Source organism: Schistocerca gregaria, chromosome 9 (assembly GCF_023897955.1).
Source record: "Schistocerca gregaria isolate iqSchGreg1 chromosome 9, iqSchGreg1.2, whole genome shotgun sequence".
NCBI lineage: Eukaryota > Metazoa > Arthropoda > Insecta > Orthoptera > Acrididae > Schistocerca > Schistocerca gregaria.
The window spans coordinates 158,627,483-158,646,830 of record NC_064928.1 but is presented as its reverse complement, the minus strand read 5'-3'; the positions used below and the strand labels follow the sequence as shown (position 1 = coordinate 158,646,830).

Genomic DNA, 19,348 nt, shown 5'->3' with positions numbered 1-19,348 from the left:
CTCAGAACTAGTTAAACCTAACTAACCTAAGGACATCACACACACCCATGTCCGAGGCAGGATTCGAACTTGCGACCGTAGCGGTCTCGCGGTTCCAGACTGCAGCACCTAGAACCGCACGACTACTATTTATGTGTGGCTGAACTTAGACTTATCATTCACTTTTTGCTGACTGTACTGATGTTATAGTAAATCCCATTAGAGAGGATGCAACAGAAGAGATTGTTAATTACATTTTATGAAGAATTACTAAGTTCTCAGAAAGTGGACTCTTCCTAAGTTTCGAAAAAACGCACTACATTCAGTTCTGTACAATAATTAGTCGTACCAACAACGGATGTATCACATGATCAGGAGTCTGTAAACAGGGTAGAATGCTTCAAATTTGTGGGAGTACATACTGATGAAAACTTGAACTGGGAGAAGCATATTACTGAGATTCTCACACAGTTACGTTCAGCTACTTTTGCTCTTCGTATATTTGTTAATGTTGGAAAGAAATTATAACTTCCTGACACATTTTGCGTGTGTCTTATGGCATTGTTGTCTGGGGTATCTCATCGCTAATCACGTATACATATGTTGTAAACTGACTGGTTCTACGCCATTTCGATAAAAGAATCCTTCACATGGTATCTGGAACTTGTAACTAACTAACTAAATGATTTAGCTGTTTACTGATCTGACTTCTGTTAACAAAGGGCCAGACACCGATAATCATATTATTAAAAAAATTATGAACTGCGCAGTTTGGCACTGCTGCACGGAATTATACATAACCAGCAAATCGTCTGCTGGAACTGGAAGTGAGGCGAGGTACAGGAAATGCTTCTGCATGATCTGTGTCAGCTAAGGATTGAACCTACTATCGTATTAGCCTGTGCCTCGATAAGTGCCGAAGTGATAAGGAATACCACTCAATCCATGATAAGAAGGTTGCAGCACTGCACTGATTCCAGTGGTCATCACTTCAAACACCTTCTGTAAATGCTATTAGAAAATAAGTACCAAACTATAGCATCTCATTAAAAAAAAAACCAACTTGACCTTCATATCTCTGACGCGACCCCACCTAGCAACAAAAAAGCATCATATTACGGCCCACGTTGCCCCATGCAACTTTTGTCCCACAAACTTTTCAGCTCCTATCATACTTTCGCTGTTATTCTTGGGGACAATAGTTGGTGACTCACCTTGTATAGTTACTGTTGTGGTTGGCAGGAGAGCCAACCGTATGGTTAAAGGAGGCCGAAATGCACGCGTTTTAGCTCATGCAGGCTGGCGTGAGGTCTGGAAAATGACAAGGGAATTAGAATTGAGAAAAACGGACGTAGCTGGTGGAATACTTAACTTTAATCCATTAATGGAGAACGTCACTCTTTATGGTACATGATTCACAATATCAATAGTACGAATACTGGCGCCTTGCTAGGTCGTAGCAAGTAACGTAGCTGACGGCTATGCTAACTATCGTCTCGGCAGATGAGAGCGTAGAAGTCAGTGAACCATCGCTAACAAAGTCGGCTGTACAACTGGGGCGAGTGCTAGGAAGTCTCTCTAGACCTGCCGTGTGGCGGCGCTCGGTCTGCAATCACTGATAGTGGCGACACGCGGGTCCGACGTATACTACCGGACCGCGGCCGATTTAAAGGCTACCACGTAGCAAGTGTGGTGTCTGGCAGTGACACCACAGTTACAGCATGCGGGACGGGACTGGAGGGTTCCCAAGTATGCACAGTATGACAAAAGCAGTTTCACTCAATACTATAAACTCTACATTTATACAGGACGATAAAGAATGGCGCTTGAAAATTTTTATAGGTTGCAGAGGTTGAAATCTGGAACAATTTGCGATAAGAGATCTATTGCTGGAAACTTGAAATAAAGTTACTATAGCAGTAGGATGTGACTGACCTATCAATTGGGTAGCTACATTTCCGTCCATTCTAGTACATTAGACTGCCTGAGCCTATGTGCAGGAAGTCAGTGCATGGAAGTTGAAGTTTCTGAAGAACAGTTTGCTTGTACTTGTTGAGGACGTTCTCCTGCAATTGCTTTCTACACTGAGGTGACAAAAGTAGTGGGTGAAACACCCGCTGGGCAGAACAGGTGATTAGGTTGTGGAAAGGGCCAAAAAAGGTATAGGTCAGTTTCACTTCAAAATTGTAATTTAATAAAACATTTCTGACCAAAGCGACACATAGTCGAACTTTTACAACTACGAGTTTCAAACTCCAATTCTTTTATGGCTGAAGGCCTCCAAACAAGACATCTTAATCAAATAGGTAAATTATAGTGACTGAAGATATGCAGTTATATATATATATATATATATATATATATATATATATATATATATATATATATATATATATATATATATATATAGGCTGAAAGCCTCAAGTGGATAGACAAACATAAACAAGGTGCAATGCAAACGGCCAAAGGCTCACAATAAATGTTGATGATTTTAATGTAAATTACCATAACCTTTGAAAGGCAGAAGCCCGCAATGTTTTGCTTAAAGGGTATTTTTAAGAATAAGGTTTTACGCGGCTGAAGGCCCACAATCGATTTTCCAAAATTCAAAAATACCATAAACCTTTAAGGACAGGAAGCCGCAATGTTTAAACGTGAAAGATAATTTTAAGAGTAAGGTTCCAAGGGACTGAAGGCTCACAATCAATTTCCCAAAATTTTAAAAAATATAACCATAAGCCTTAAGTTTAAGTGAGTAAAAGCGCACTAAAACAAAGGACAACACAACGACAATAACTTTTCATCAATTATCACTTGCCGGAGTTCAAACTTACTCATACGCGGCTGAAAGCCTTTAATTTACAACCAAGAATTTATTAAATCATTGGCTATGATAGATTGTAAACAGACAATTAAGAACCCATGAGAAAGACAGTAAAGACAACGGCACTCAGAAGCCTCCAGGAGGTCGGTCTGCCCTCGTTCACTTAGGTGAGACAGGTAGTGATCCTAACTACACTTGATCCGTTGGTAGCCCAACCAAGGAACAGCTACGGACCGACCGACAAAAGAACTTGCTTGCCACCAATCGGTACATGCGAAGTCAAACACCAAAGTATTATGGAAATAGTTATTCATAATCAAATATGTATATGTATTAAGCTGTCAAAACAACACACCGTGTTGGACAGTGACAACAGGTGAGGAAAGGACACTGCCTGAAATTACGTTAGTGACCAGGGCAGGGAACCGGAACACTAACGGCCACAAGGCAGAAAAATTCCCCTGGCACACTCGAATTTGTAGAATGAAGGCTTTCACGAACGGGTGACATGTCATAACACCGGTCTTTAAATCAACAAAGAAGTCAAGTACTACGATCTGTGAAGGATAAACGCCCTCCTCTGTCGACATGTGGTGTGTATAAAATTCCATGTACTTGTGGGAAAGTTTATATTGGTACTACCAAAAGAAGCGTAATTACGCGACTGAAATAGCATAAAAGTCTTTGTCGACTTGGAAAAATAGAAAAATCAGCTGTAGCGCAACATGCTCTTCAACCAAGAAACCACCAAGTGAAGTTTTCGGATACCGAAGTTTTATCTACAACGTTGAATTACTATCCACGCCTATACAGAGAAGCTATTGAAATTTATAAACATCACGATAATTTTAATAGGAAAGAGGAGGCTATGAAACTCAGCGATATATGGACAGTGGCTCTACAAAATTGCTAACAATTTTTATCTTGACAAGGTGGTAATCGATAGTCAACCTTATCTATGCTATGGATTATCACTGCTCATCACGTGTCACCTGAACCACGCCCCCCTTTCTCACAATATATAAGTCGCTCTCAGACACCCGACCAGTCAGTCGGCAAGACTCAGCGGAGCAGCGCCTCTGAGGAAATCCAGCGCAGTTCTGGACGAATCGTAAGGAGCAGAAAAAGTTGTTGGACCACGATCTCACATCCCGGAAAGTATATCAACAGCCACACTCGAATGTGAAATAAGGTAATATAGTTAACTTCACCAGAAAGGAACACTACTTGAATTTACGCCATCGGTCAGGGCAGGTAAACAGAACACTAACGGCCATTCCGCTGGTGCACTTGAACTGTAGTGAACTACACTAGTTAATTCCACCGCACGGCGGCTCGATTTCACCACTACAAACACTCGGTGTTGCTCACAGGGAAAGCTCCCCAACAGCGAACCACCGAAACGAACGACACAACATGAAGGGACGTGACTTCCGTACTTAACACACCACTCAACTTTGACGTTCTTGGTCGGTGACCTACGAAACTCGTAGCAATCGGACAGCTCCACACACGCTCCGACACTGTGCAGGGAGCGCCAGCGGACCCAGCCGATTGCACCACATGGAGATATCTTCCCTGGTTTGCACCAACCGACCGACTGCCCGCAGACCCCCTAGCTGGAAACTATATGCACAAGACCAAAGATGGTACACAGTGCAAATATCGATATACATTGCTGCTGCCACACGTAGAAGGAGGAAGTGATACTGACCGATACCTTTTTGGCCTTTTCCACAACCTAATCACTTGTTCTGCCCAGCGGGTCTAGTGGGCGTATCAGCCACTACGTTTGCTCGCTTTGCCTGTCCGTGAGCGGCAGCAGTGGCGTTTATCGATAGCGAGTACTGGGGTACTATCTTTGGAGCGACCTCTAGTATTTCCTGGTCGTCGTCGTGTGTCGGAGTAAAGTTCAGCTGGGACAGAGCAGCACTGAGTTCCGCACAGCGCAAGTATGCGCCGGGACAGCTGGCGATACATGCAGTGCCCGATGGAAGGCTGTGGTCGCGAGAGTTCACTACCATGTCGAGGTCCGTATCCAGGGAGTTTAAGTTGAGTGGATCGTTATACACTCCTGGAAATTGAAATAAGAACACCGGGAATTCATTGTCCCAGGAACGGGAAACTTTATTGGCACATTCCTGGGGTCAGATACATCACATGATCACACTGACAGAACCACAGGCACATAGACACAGGCAACAGAGCATGCACAATGTCGGCACTAGTACAGTGTATATCCACCTTTCGCAGCAATGCAGGCTGCTATTCTTCCATGGAGACGATCGTAGGGATGCTGGATGTAGTCCTGTGGAACGGCTTGCCATGCCATTTCCACCTGGCGCCTCAGATGGACCAGCGTTCGTGCTGGACGTGCAGACCGCGTGAGACGACGCTTCATCCAGTCCCAAACATGCTCAATGGGGGACAGATCCGGAGATCTTGCTGGCCAGGGTAGTTGACTTAGACCTTCTAGAGCACGTTGGGTGGCACGGGATACGTGCGGACGTGCATTGTCCTGTTGGAACAGCTAGTTCCCTTGCCGGTCTAGGAATGGTAGAACGATGGGTTCGATGACGGTTTGGATGTACCGTGCACTATTCAGTGTCCCCTCGACGATCACCAGAGGTGTACGGCCAGTGTAGGAGATCGCTCCCCACACCATGATGCCGGGTGTTGGCCCTGTGTGCCTCGGTCGTATGCAGTCCTGATTGTGGCGCTCACCTGCACGGCGCCAAACACGCATACGACCATCATTGGCACCAAGGCAGAAGCGACTCTCATCGCTGAAGACGACACGTCTCCATTCGTCCCTCCATTCACGCCTGTCGCGACACCACTGGAGGCGGGCTGCACGATGTTGGGGCGTGAGCGGAAGACGGCCTAACGGTGTGCGGGATCGTAGCCCAGCTTCATGGAGACGGTTGCGAATGGTCCTCGCCGATACCCCAGGAGCAACAGTGTCCCTAATTTGCTGGGAAGTGGCGGTGCGGTCCCCTACGGCACTGCGTAGGATCCTACGGTCTTGGCGTGCATCCGTGCGTCGCTGCGGTCCGGTCCCAGGTCGACGGGCACGTGCACCTTCCGCCGACCACTGGCGACAACATCGATGTACTGTGGAGACCTCACGCCCCACGTGTTGAGCAATTCGGCGGTACGTCCACCCGGCCTCCCGCATGCCCACTATACGCCCTCGCTCAAAGTCCGTCAACTGCACATACGGTTCACGTCCACGCTGTCGCGGCATGCTACCAGTGTTAAAGACTGCGATGGAGCTCCGTATGCCACGGCAAACTGGCTGACACTGACGGCGGCGGTGCACAAATGGTGCGCAGTTAGCGCCATTCGACGGCCAACACCGCGGTTCCTGGTGTGTCCGCTGTGCCGTGCGTGTGATCATTGCCCTCTCGCAGTGTCCGGAGCAAGTATGGTGGGTCTGACACACCGGTGTCAATGTGTTCTTTTTTCCATTTCCAGGAGTGTATTCCAGAAGACTAGAGCAACCTTCACTAGTGTGTGCCCATCCGTCGAAGTGACCTCATGGAATAAGCTGTCAGTCGACGATTCATACTGGGACCTTTCGTGTCTGACCTGAGGCGAGAACGATCGTTGGTTAGCCGTTCTGTCGGTCGTCTCAGCGAACGACGTGTATTTGGTTTTCCGACCGCTTCTTGGTTCTCTCTGTCTGTGTCGACAACTAATTCGTCCTTGTTGCTCCACAGTGACTGGTTTTAGTATTGTTTGAGCTGTTTGCGGAATTGCTTTCGCGGATCCGTGTGTATCTGGCTCAAATGGCTCTGAAACGCGAGACCACCGCGGCCGGCCGTGTGTATCTATTGTGGTTTTGAAGGATTAATAATTTTAACGCTGTCTGCGTACTGGATTCGTGGAAGCAACTTGTTGTCATCGCCTCGGATTACTATATCATTTGAACATGTTCTCTTGTATGATGTTTGTCAATTTACGATGTCTAGAGTGTAGTGCGTCTGTCTGCCTGGCATGGATTATTCCACCGTTGTATTGGCCATCGGACGCTAGGTAGATTTTGCGAGAGTGTTGGTCTTGCGTTTAAACTGTGACTGGTTTGAGTTGCCATCCTGTTAAGTGTGTATAACACTGGGCTGCCTGTCTCACCTTACTTATGTTTGAGGGACTTTCCCAGGTCGACCCTAGGAGCAGTGTCTGTGGATCACTCCCTTCTTATTTGGTGAGATTGTGTTAATTGTTTTAAAAAATATTTTGTTTAAATTATTCCCATTGCGGTCTCCAGTTGACAACTGACTTGAATTTCTTCTTAATAAGACATTCACCCGTCAGAGTAGCTTGTGTTACAATTCGTAATTTTATGATCGTTTTAAAATTTATTTGAATATTTTTAACGTGTAATTGTCTTCCTGATTTCTAATTTAGGCCTTCAACCGTTAATTGTTCGGAAGTATTGCTTGTGGCGTTCAGCCGACAAATAATTGAATTCTTTCTTACTGAGGCCTTCAGCCATCAGTATAGCTTGTGTTACAGTAAAATTTTTAAACGATTGTTTTAAAATTTATTTTAATATTTTCAACTTGTAATTCTCTTCCTGACTTGTAATTCAGGCCTTCAGCCGCTAATTGTTTGTGGTATTGCTTGTAGCCTTCAGCCGTAACACAATTTTGAGTTCTTTCTTAATAAGCCTTTCAGCCGTCAGTGTAGTGTATGTTACACTCAGTAATTCTATGTTCGTTTTAAAATTTTAATATTTTTAACGTGTAATTGTCTTCCTGATTTGCAATTCAGGCCTTCAGCTGTTAATTGTTCTGTGGTATTGCTTGCGGCCTTCAGCCGACAAATAATTTGAATTCTTTCTTAATAAGGCCTTCAGCCGGTAGTATGTGTTACAGTCAATTCTTTTAAAATGATTGTTGAAAACTGTTACCTTAAATAAAGTGTATGTATTTACTGTGCGACCAACGGTAACTGATTAAGCCCCGTCCACACCTTTTCCTGCTTTCCCTAAGTCCCATGCCAGCCTGGGTGGCCGAGCTGTTCTAGGCGTTACAGTTTGCAACCACGCGACCGCTACGGTCGCAGGTTCGAATCCTGCCTCGGGCATGGATGTGTGTGATGTCCTTAGATTAGTTAGGTTTAAGTAGTTCTAAGTTCTAGGGGACTGATGACCTCATAGTACTCAGAGCGTAAGTCCCATGTTTCAGTCAGGCGTCCATTAGCCTACCGAACGCGTCTGCTTGGGGTTTAGCGCTCCGCTCCGCGTGGATGTTGATTGTTTACCCCTCGCCCAAGTGGCGCGAGTTCGGTACAGTTTGTGGTTGGCAGTCGAACGTCCTGCTCGGTAACCGTATTTGCAACTGTGTTTACATTTTTGCCCCCTTAATGTTCCTTTGAACTGACTCCGTTAATTCATTGGAAATTATTTACTTGTTTTTCTTGTTGCTGTAATTTTGACTGTCTTGTTGCTGCCCCAATTCCTAAATTTTGTATTCCTCTGTTAGCCGGTCTGATAGAGCAGGCGCAGCCGGCCGGAGTGGCCGAGCGGTTCTAGGCGCTTCAGTCTGCAACCGCGCGACCGCTACGGTCGCAGGTTCGAACCCTGCCTCGAGCATGGATGTGTGTGATGTCCTTAGGTTAGTTAGGTTTAAGTAGTTCTAAGTTCTAGGGGACTGATGACCACAGCAGTTAAGTTCCATAGTGCTCACAGCCATTTGAACCATTTTTTAGAGCAGGCATAGCGTCCGAAAGCCGTGCCAAATCCGCTCTCGACCGATCGGCCAGCCGGGTGCAGCTGGCCCTGCACCACTTAATCTTTCCGAGCCCACCACGCCTTGCCCGAGACAGTGTTGTATAGCTCGTCGATGTATTTATTCGTACCTTAATCGCTGCGTGCTTACTGCAGCTCTCCTCTTAATTTTTTTTTAATTTCTAGCTCGTGTAAATTGCTGAAGTGTTACCGGTTAATTTGCTAATGACTTATTTACTTAAATGTTTTTATGCAAGTGTGGCTCAGCCAACTGAATGGTAGTTATATTTACTCCTTGTCTGCGCTATTGGTTTTTGAACTGGCCAAACACTAGGGGATTTAAGATCTGTTAATTTCTTGAAGATTATCACTGACCATTTGCACCACTCTGGACGCAATACTTTATATCAAATTTTTCTGGTTATTTCTCCTGCGTGCCTTGCGCACCTCCGCTATCCGGCGGTATAGTAATTTTCTTATGTGTTGCTTATTTGCGCAGTATACTTCTATTTTGGATTTCAAATCTTAAAGTTCTTTTAGAAAAAGAATTTTTAGCTCTTTTATCGTACTGATACAGTTCTTATTATTGTATTTAATCTGTATGATGTTAACCAATCTGGTACAGTTTTATGAGTGTAAATTATTTTGTTTCTTAGAAGTCAATAACACTGGTGGTGTTTTTCCAATAGACGTTTAATAAATCTACCTTAGTGTGTTCCTCTAAAATAAAGAGAAAGTTCACGGCACGAGTCTCCCTTTGGACCTGTCTTTCCTTCCAGACAGCCTGACGCGGGTCTTGCGTACTAGCACTTTAGTATTTTGTCAATAAACGTTTTCCGGACAACTGTATTCTGGTATTACAGTTGTCCTACCGAACTGCAGGAAGTAGATGGCGCTGTCGAAATAAGCTGTACATTCCTTGTTGCAAAATACTCCGAATTTTACCCTCTACAATCTCCCAAATCTTTAAATCTTTGTTCTGTACCACCGAGTTGTCTATCTCAAGTAATGTTCCAAGCGAAAATATGAATGTGTTTTATTCGATAGACAAGCAGTATACAATAAAGACTCTTAAAACTTACACTCATGCCTAATGCAGCTGTGAACGCGGGACTTCCGCTTAATGAAGTGCCTTTCCTGAGAGCACAAGTGTTGTCCAGTAGTCAAGCAGACAAGGATTACACTGAAAAGCCAAAGAAATTGGTACAGCTGTCTAATATCGTGCAGGGTCCCAGTGAGCACGCAGAAGTACCGCATCAAGACTTGGCATGGACTCGACTAATGTCTGAAATAGTGTTGGAGGAAATTGACACCATGAATCCTGCAGGACTGTACATAAATCCGAAAGAGCACGAAGGGGTGCAGATCTCGTCTGAACAGCACGTTGCAAGGCATCCCAGATATGCTCAATAACGTTCATGTCTGGGGAATTTGGTGGCCAACGGGAGTGTTTAAACTCAGAAGAGTGTTCCTGGAGCCATTCTGTAGCAATTCTGGACGTGTGGCGTGTCGCATTGTCCTGCTGGAATTGCCCAAGTCCGTCGCAATGCACAATGGACATGAATGGACGCAGACGATCAGATAGGATGCCTACGTACGTGTCACCTGTCATAGTCGTTTCTGAACGTATCACGGGTACCACATCACTTCAGATGTACAAGCCCCACACTATTACAGAGCCTCCACGAGCTTGAACAGTCCCCTGTTGACATGCAAGGTCTATGATTCATGACGTTGTCTCCATAACCGTAAACAACCATCCGCTCGATAAAATTTGAAACGAGACTCGTCCGACAAAGAAACATGTTTCCAATAAATGATTCAAATGGCTCTAAACACTATGGGACTTAACATCTGAGGTCATCAGTCCCCTAGATTTAGAACTACTTAAACATAACTAACCTAAGAACATCGCAGACATCCATTCCCGAGGCAGGAATTGCACCTGCGACTGTAGCAACAGCGCGGTTCCGGACTGAAGCGCCTAGAACCGATCGGCCACAACGGCCGGCACATGTTTCCAGCCATCAACAGTCCAATGTTGGAGTTGTGTCATACAGTCATTTACACGAGTGGGCCTTCGGAACCGAAAGTCCATATCAATGATGATGATGATGATAATGATGTTTGGTTTTTGGAGCGCTCAACTGCGCGGTCATCATTGCCCGTAAAAAAAAGTCCCAATTAAAAAAAAAGATTCATATGGCTCTGAGCACTATGGGACTTAACATCTATGGTCATCAGTCCACTAGAACGTAGAACTACTTGAACCAAACTAACCTAAGGACATCACACAACGCCCAGTCATCACGAGGCAGAGAAAATCCCTGACCCCATTGGGCCAATTTTTACACAGTCAATTTTTTTATGCAGTCGAATGATGATGATGATGAAATGGTGAGGACAACACAAACACCCAGTCTCCGGGTCATATCGATGACGTTTCGTTGAATGGTTCACGCGCTGACGCTTGTTGATGGCCCAGCTCTGAAATCTGCAGCATCGGTTACTGCTGCTACAATGGCAGGTTATCAAGATTTAAGTGAGTTTGAACGTGGTATTATAGTCGACGCACGAGCGATGCGACACAGCATCTCCGAGACAGCGATGAAACGGGGATGTTCCCGTCGGACCATTTCACGAGTGTACCGTGAATATCTGGATTCTCGTAAAACATCAAATTTCCGACTTCGCCGCGGCCGGAATAAGATCCAGCAAGAACGGGACCATCGACGACTGAAGCGAATCGTTCAACGTGTCGGAAGTGCAACCCTTCCGCAAATTGCTGCAGATTTCAGTTCTGGGCCATCAGCAAATGTCAGCGTGAGAACTATTCAGTGGAACATCATCGATATGGGATTTCGGACCCAAATGCCTACTCGTGTACCCTTGATGACGGCAGGATACAAAGCTTTACGCCTCACCTCGGCCCGTCAACACCGAAATTGGACTGTTGAGCACTGAAAACATGTTACCCTGTCGGAAGAGTCTCGTTTCAATTTGAATCGAGCGGATGGACGTGTACGGGTACGGAAACAACCTCATGAATCGATAGACCCTGCATATCAGCAGAGGACTGTTCAAACTGGTGCGACGTGTGCGGTTGGAGTGATATGGGACACCTGATGCATCTAGATACGAGGTTAAAAGGTGACACGTACGTAAGCATCCTGCCTGACCATCTGCATCCATTCATGTCCATTGTGCATTCCGGCGGTCTTGGGCAATTCGAGTAGGACAATGACACAGTAAATACGTCCAGAATTGCTACAGGGACACTCTTCCGAGTTTTAACACTTCCGTCGGCCACCAGACTCCCCAGACATGAACATTATTGATCATATCTGGGACGCCTTGCAACGTGTTGTTAAGTAGATATCTCCACCCCCTCGTACTTTTACGGATTCATGGATAACCCTTCAGGATTCATTGTGTCAGTTCCCTCCAGCACTACTTCAGACATTAGTGGAGTCCATGCCATGTCTTGTTGCAGCACTTCTGCCTGCTCGCGGGGGCCCTACAAGGTATTAAGCATGTGAACAATTTCTTTGACTCTTCATCATATATATATATATATATATATATATATATATATATATATATATATATGCTGAAGAGTTAAAGAAATATACATCCACACACACACACAAATATATATATATATATATATATATATATATATATATATATATATATATATATACTCCTGGAAATGGAAAAAAGAACACATTGACACCGGTGTGTCAGACCCACCATACTTGCTCCGGACACTGCGAGAGGGCTGTACAAGCAATGATCGCACGCACGGCACAGCGGACACACCAGGAACCGCGGAGTTGGCCGTCGAATGGCGCTAGCTGCGCAGCATTTGTGCACCGCCGCCGTCAGTGTCAGCCAGTTTGCCGTGGCATACGGAGCTCCATTGCAGTCTTTAACAATGGTAGCATGCCGCGACAGCGTGGACGTGAGCCGTATGTGCAGTTGACGGACTTTGAGCGAGGGCGTATAGTGGGCATGCGGGAGGCCGGGTGGACGTACCGCCGAATTGCTCAACACGTGGGGCGTGAGGTCTCCACAGTACATCGATGTTGTCGCCAGTGGTCGGTGGAAGGTGCACGTGCCCGTCGACCTGGGACCGGACCGCAGCGACGCACGGATGCACGCCAAGACCGTAGGATCCTACGCAGTGCCGTAGGGGACCGCACCGCCACTTCCCAGCAAATTAGGGACACTGTTGCTCCTGGGGTATCGACCAGGACCATTCCCAACCGTCTCCATGAAGCTAGGCTACGGTCCCGCACACCGTTAGGCCGTCTTCCGCTCACGCCCCAACATCGTGCAGCCCGCCTCCAGTGGTGTCGCGACAGGCGTGAATGGAGGGACGAATGAAGACGTGTCGTCTTCAGCGATGAGAGTCGCCTCTGCCTTGGTGCCAATGATGGTCGTATGCGTGTTTGGCGCCGTGCAGGAGAGCGCCACAATCAGGACTGCATATGACCGAGGCACACAGGGCAACACCCGGCATCATGGTGTGGGGAGCGATCTCCTACACTGGCCGTACACCTCTAGTGATCGTCGAGGGGACACTGAATAGTGCACGGTACATCCAAACCGTCATCGAACCCATCGTTCTACCATTCCTAGACCGGCAAGGGAACTTGCTGTTCCAACAGGACAATGCACGTCCGCATGTATCCCGTGCCACCCAACGTGCTCTAGAAGGTGTAAGTCAACTACCCTGGCCAGCAAGATCTCCGGATCTGTCCCCCATTGAGCATGTTTGGGACTGGATGAAGCGTCGTCTCACGCGGTCTGCACGTCCAGCACGAACGCTGGTCCAACTGAGGCGCCAGGTGGAAATGGCATGGCAAGCCGTTCCACAGGACTACATCCAGCATCTCTACGATCGTCTCCATGGGTGAATAGCAGCCTGCATTGCTGCGAAAGGTGGATATACACTGTACTAGTGCCGACATAGTGCATGCTCTGTTGCCTGTGTCTATGTGCCTGTGGTTCTGTCAGTGTGATCATGTGATGTATCTGACCCCAGGAATGTGTCAATAAAGTTTCCCCTTCCTGGGACAATGAATTCACGGTGTTCTTATTTCAATTTCCAGGAGTATATATATATATATATATATATATATATATATATATATATATATATATATGTGTGTGTGTGTGTGTGTGTGTGGATGTATATTTCTTATATATATGCTTATGTATATTTCTATTTATTTCTTATTGATCCTAGGATATACTTACCTTTGTTGCAAGAAACTCCCGATCTCCCGCCCTGCAAAATTGCAAAAACTCAGTTACTTTTAATATGGTTCGTTTTCAATTAAACGGAGTTATACAAATAAGACCTGTAAACATAGAGCGGTTTAAATTCATATCATATACTTAAAAGCCGGAGTAGGCTCAATTCTGTATAAGAACCACGGACTGTTAGCGCTCGAATAAAAATGCAAGATAATGTATCCTAGAGTTCCTTGTCCGCCCTGTAATACATGTGTGATAATTCCCACATCACCGTGCTTATAGCAGTTAAAACGAAGTGTGACGATATGGAACGCCAACCACAATACCTAAACATGGAGCACGGTGCGGTGTGTCAGTGGAAGGAAATACGTGTAAAGAGTGATAGATACACTAGTATCCGGACACCCCCCCCCCCTCCCCCACAAACATACGTTTTTCATACTAGGTACACTGTGCTGACACCTACTGCCAGGTACTGCATATCTGCGGCCTCAGTATTCATTAGACATCGTGAGAGAGCAGAATGGGGAGCTCCACGGAACTCAAGAACTTCGAACGTGGTCAGGTGATAGGGTGTCAGTTGTGTCTTACGTGTGTACACGAGATTTCCACACTCCTGAACATCCCTAGGTCCACTGTTTCCGATGTTATAGTGAAGTGGAAACATGAAGGGACACGTACAGCACGAAAGCATAAAGGCCGACAGTTCAAGAGGTTCGTAATGAGTAATAGACATCTATCCAGACCATCAAACAGGAATTACAAACTGCATAAGGATCCACTGCAAGTTTTATGACAGTTTGGTGGGAAGTGAGAAAACTTGAATTTCATAGTCGAGCATCTGCTCCTAAGCCACACATCACGACGGTAAATGCCAAACGACGGCTCGCTTGGTGTAAGAAGCGTAAACATTGGACGGTTGAACAGCGGAAAAACGTTATGTGGAGTGAAGAATCACGGTAAACAGTGTGGTGATCCGATGGAGTTGTATGGGTATGGCAAATGCCCGGTGAACATCATCTGCCAGCGTGCTTAGTGCCAACAGTAAAGTTCGGAGGTGGTGGTGGTGTTACGGTGTGGTCGTGTTTTTTGTGGAGGAGGCTTGGACCCCTTGTTCTTTTGAGTGACACTATCACAGCACAGGCAGACATTGACGTTTTAAGGAAGTTCTTGTTTCTCACTGTTGAAGAGCAATTCGGGGATGGTGATTGCATCTTTCAACACGATCGAACACCTGTTCATAATGCACGGCCTGTGCCGGAGTGGTTACACGACAATAACATCCCTGTAATGGACTGGCCTGCACAGAGTTCTGACAAGAATCCTATAGAACACCTTTGGGATGTTTTGGAACGCCGCTTTCGTGGCAGACCTCTCCGACCCTCATCGATACCTCTCCTCAGTGCAGCACTCCGTCAAGAATGGGCTGCCATCCCCTCAGAAACTTCCCAGCACCTGACTGAACGTATGCCTGCTACAGTGGATGGCTAAGGATGGGCCATACCATATTGAATTCGAGCATTACCGATGGAGGGCGCCACAAAGTTGTAAGTCATTTTCAGCCAGGTGTCCGGATATTTTTGATCACATAGTGTAAATGGGGTACGTTTAGTTTGTCCCTTCGCCTTAGACAATGCTACATACGGTTTCAGAGACCACAGGAGTAATAATTATCATAGTCACAACGGCTCACCATCGCTCTTACAGCCAACAGATGCGAGAAATTACAATACATTACTTTTCGCGTTTTCCCTGCCGTACAGGAAAAATCGGTGGCTGGAGATGAGGGATTATTTTCTGTCGGAGCCCATCAACCTAAGCTAACGCCGGCCGGTGTGGCCGAGTGGTTCTAGGCGCTTCAGTCTGTAACAGGGCGGACAGCTACGGTCGCAGGTTCGAATCCTGCCTCGGGCATGGATGTTTGTGATGAGGTTAGGTAGGTTTAAGTCGTTCTAAGTTCTAGGGGACTGATAACCTCAGATCTTAAGTCCCATAGTGCTCAGAGCCATTTGAACCAACCAAACTAACGTTTTCCGAGCCTAAAAACGTGCAGAACGAATTATTTGTGCTGTGAACTCAAGAACGTCCTGCAGAAGGCTGTTTGTGAAACTGTGTGTACTATGTAGTGCTTCCCAATATGTTTATTCCTTAATGAAATTTGTCATTAAAATATATCTCTTATTCTAACTAACAGCACCCCTCATGGAATCAATACTAGAAATAACAATAACTTTCACAAATGTTTAAAGTCACTTACTTTGGTTCAAAAAGGCGTCCAATATTCAGCAATAGACATTTTAAATGACATGCCAATTGTCATAAAAAGTTTATCTAATAATAAAGTTTGCTTTCAGAAGAGTCTAAAGGATTTATCGTGGCCAGTTTCTTCTATTCCTGTGATGAATTTCTTAGCAGACCTGACTGATGTGTGTATGTTTTTAATAATGTCGCATAATGCAAACACTGAGTACAATCTGACTTCTGTAGAAATTTTTTGCAGTAATGTGATCATTGTAAATAAGTGCCTTAAAATACTTTTTATTTTAGTTTCGTCATTTGATGATGCGTGGCTACAATACCCCGAGAGTTACTATATGCAGTTAAGTGTTATGAAGATTTATTATTTGATGATACGTTTTATATGACTTTAAATGTAAATATGCTTAAGATTTTTTGAGTGTTTCCACATGTACAAGGGCAATTTTATTTGGGATCTGTGGAAGGTACATTATCATATCTGTTCGGTTCTTTTTTATATAAAGAATTATAGTGTGTTCTTGGTTTCAACATGTTCCACATCCCAGAATTGGTTGTTACTTTGGATCAATTGGTACGAAAAGTACATCTAATCAAATCTAATGTAATCTTCCAGTTCATAGTAATACCTACAGCCTTCAAGATGTACGCTGCGATTTCAGAACCATCCTGTATGTCGTTAACATTACCCTTTGTTTTGAATTATCAGATACTAGGGAATACTATAACGACTCACCCTCCTCTAACATTACCTTTATTTATAGAAATAACCGATACCATGTATACCGTCGATTCTTGCATAGGTTAAAATTATGTCAGCTGTTTCACTAAAACAATTCAGATGATTTTGTATACGATGTATTATATTTCAGGCTAAAATGTATAAAAAGAAATTAATGTGTTACAATCGATATGTCCTAACAGTTTAAATTACTCTTCTTTTAAAAATATTTGAAATTACAAAATTTCTGGGACTTTTAAAATTCATATTATTAATTGTACAATCCAACGCTAATTATTAAATATATTTCCAGGTTCAGTTATAAAATAGTGATGGTGATGATTCTTCTTTTGTCAAGAAAGTTTCTAAACTCTTTTGCTATGTAAGCTCTTTGGAAATTGCGAGTAACACAGAATGTAAGTAGTGGTGTGTATGCCTCAGATGGAAGTAGACGTTTTTATAACTTTGTCTCCAACAATGTAATCATTGAGTTTTTTGACTGTGGACATTATAAAGTTGGTGTGATTTAGAAGAATGGGATAAAATAAAAAGAGATTCATAGCAACAGGCAACTCTCCATCAGTTATTTCGTGTTCAAGAACCCGCAACGTCAAATGAAAATCAGCAGCAGCAAGACTGTACTCCTGGACACAACAAGATTTTGAGCCAGCAGCAGCAGCAACAACAACAACAACAACAACAAGATAATAAAGGTAAGTAATAAAGTTCTTCTTTTGTAATCTTACTCCTCTCGAAGTTTTCAAAATTTATGCAAGAATGAGAACTTTAAGGGTGATGTGTGGGAGGGTAATTTTACAAATTTCTTTCTCTGTTGTAATTATTGGAGCGTTACCATACTTTTGCAACAAGAGTAAAGCACAAAATTTCAATCCATAGTTAAGGAAAGCGTCTGCCTATTGCGCGTATCTCAAAATAAACTCTCGCTGTTTGATTTTGAGAAATGCCAGATGTGACTGATCAGGAAAGCACAGACAGCGATGTTGCTCGACCAATCAATACTTCAAATTCAGCAGCAGAAGGAATTTTAACAACGCTGTTTGGTCAGGGACGGATTAAACGTGGTGTGGCAGTCTCAGAATGTCAGCATGTCTGATCCTGCGGATTAAATGGTCAGTTATGATTACTACAGCGTCGCTAGTAAAGCTTGATATTAGCCCGATACCGTCCTGAAATTCAGGATTAGAATTAAATTTTCATTTTACTGCTTAGTGCTGCAGAAGAACGTTGAAAACGTCCTTGTCGCTGTGGTAACACCGATTCCCGTCGGATCACCGCAGTTAAGCGCTGTCCGGCTGGGCTAGCATATGGATGGGTCTGCTGCACGCTGTTGGCAAGCGGGATGCACTCAGCACTTGTGAGGCGAAATTGAGGAGCTGCTTGATTGAGAAGTAGCAGCTCCGGTGTCGCAAACTGCCATACGGCCGGGAGAGTGGTATGCTGACCACATGCCCCTCCGTATCCAAAAGCAGTGACGCCTGCGGACTGGGGATGACACAGCAGCCGGTCGGTACCAAGGCAGAATCGTCGAAAAAACGTATATATACAAAGAAGAAGGGACAGACTGAGAGGACACGTGCTTCAACGTCAAGGTATAAGTTCATGGTGCTAGGTGGAGCTATAGAGTGTACAAACTGTACATGAAGACACAGATTTGAGTACATCCAGCAAATAAATGAAATGTGTTCGCAGTTGCGAGTACGAACAACCATCAGCTATATAATGGAATGATGAGAGTGAAAATTTGTGCTGGATGGTGACCCGAACCACTGAAATCAATAATTCCTTGCTCCCATCCCTCCTCCACTTTCAGTTTACGTAACATGTATCACAGCTGCCAATTCCGGGCGTGGTGTCTTATCTTTTGGACATGTTCGAAGGAACAGACACTATGCATTCATATGATATTTGTAACACTTATCTACCTGGCACTACAACACTCCTTACAATAAAGAGAGTCTGTTGAAGTACTGTGGTGAAGGTACAAATGACCATCCGTTACTTTCGGAGAGAAACTGGGTTAAAATTCTGTCCCATTCACGCTGAATTAAGTTTCTAGTTGTTTCTATGGATAGGGTGAAAGAAAAGAGTCATATAAAAATAGGTCTGCAAATGTTTCGTCAAGGAGTTACGGCTAATAAAAGATTTTGCCTCTCAAATTTAGCAACTTCGCTAATATGGAGCCGAACTCTACAGGGTTAAAGTAAAGCAAAGTTTCCATTTCTTTTGTTGTTACTGGTCTGGTGAATCTAATAGAAAATGTCCCAGACGTGTATCTACAGTTGTTTTCCAGAACATCCAGGGAAGCAATGATTGCTCGCATTATGAATGCAACAGGCAAAATTAAGAACAACCCTGTGAAACTGAAACGAGCATCAAAATCTGTTCATACACGCGCAGCTAAATGCATTGAACTCTGTGGAAACATTTTGGAACATTTATTGTAAATGTATTGTGAAATTGTATGTATACTGTACAACTTCCTTAACACTGAGCTTTGTTTTTTTCCAGTTTAACATGAATCCACGTGGACCATGGTATTAATAAAAGC

At 44.5% G+C, this 19,348-nt stretch overlaps 1 protein-coding gene across 1 annotated transcript in view; it reads right to left on the bottom strand.

The window, feature by feature from the left end:
• LOC126292134 (C-type mannose receptor 2-like) overlaps positions 1–19,348 on the bottom strand; it is a 110,855-nt gene that overhangs the window by 45,439 nt on the left and 46,068 nt on the right. The window contains exon 3 of the mRNA XM_049985971.1: positions 13,803–13,833. Within this exon, the coding sequence (XP_049841928.1) occupies positions 13,803–13,833 (31 nt within the window). The remainder of the gene's footprint in view (positions 1–13,802; positions 13,834–19,348) is intronic.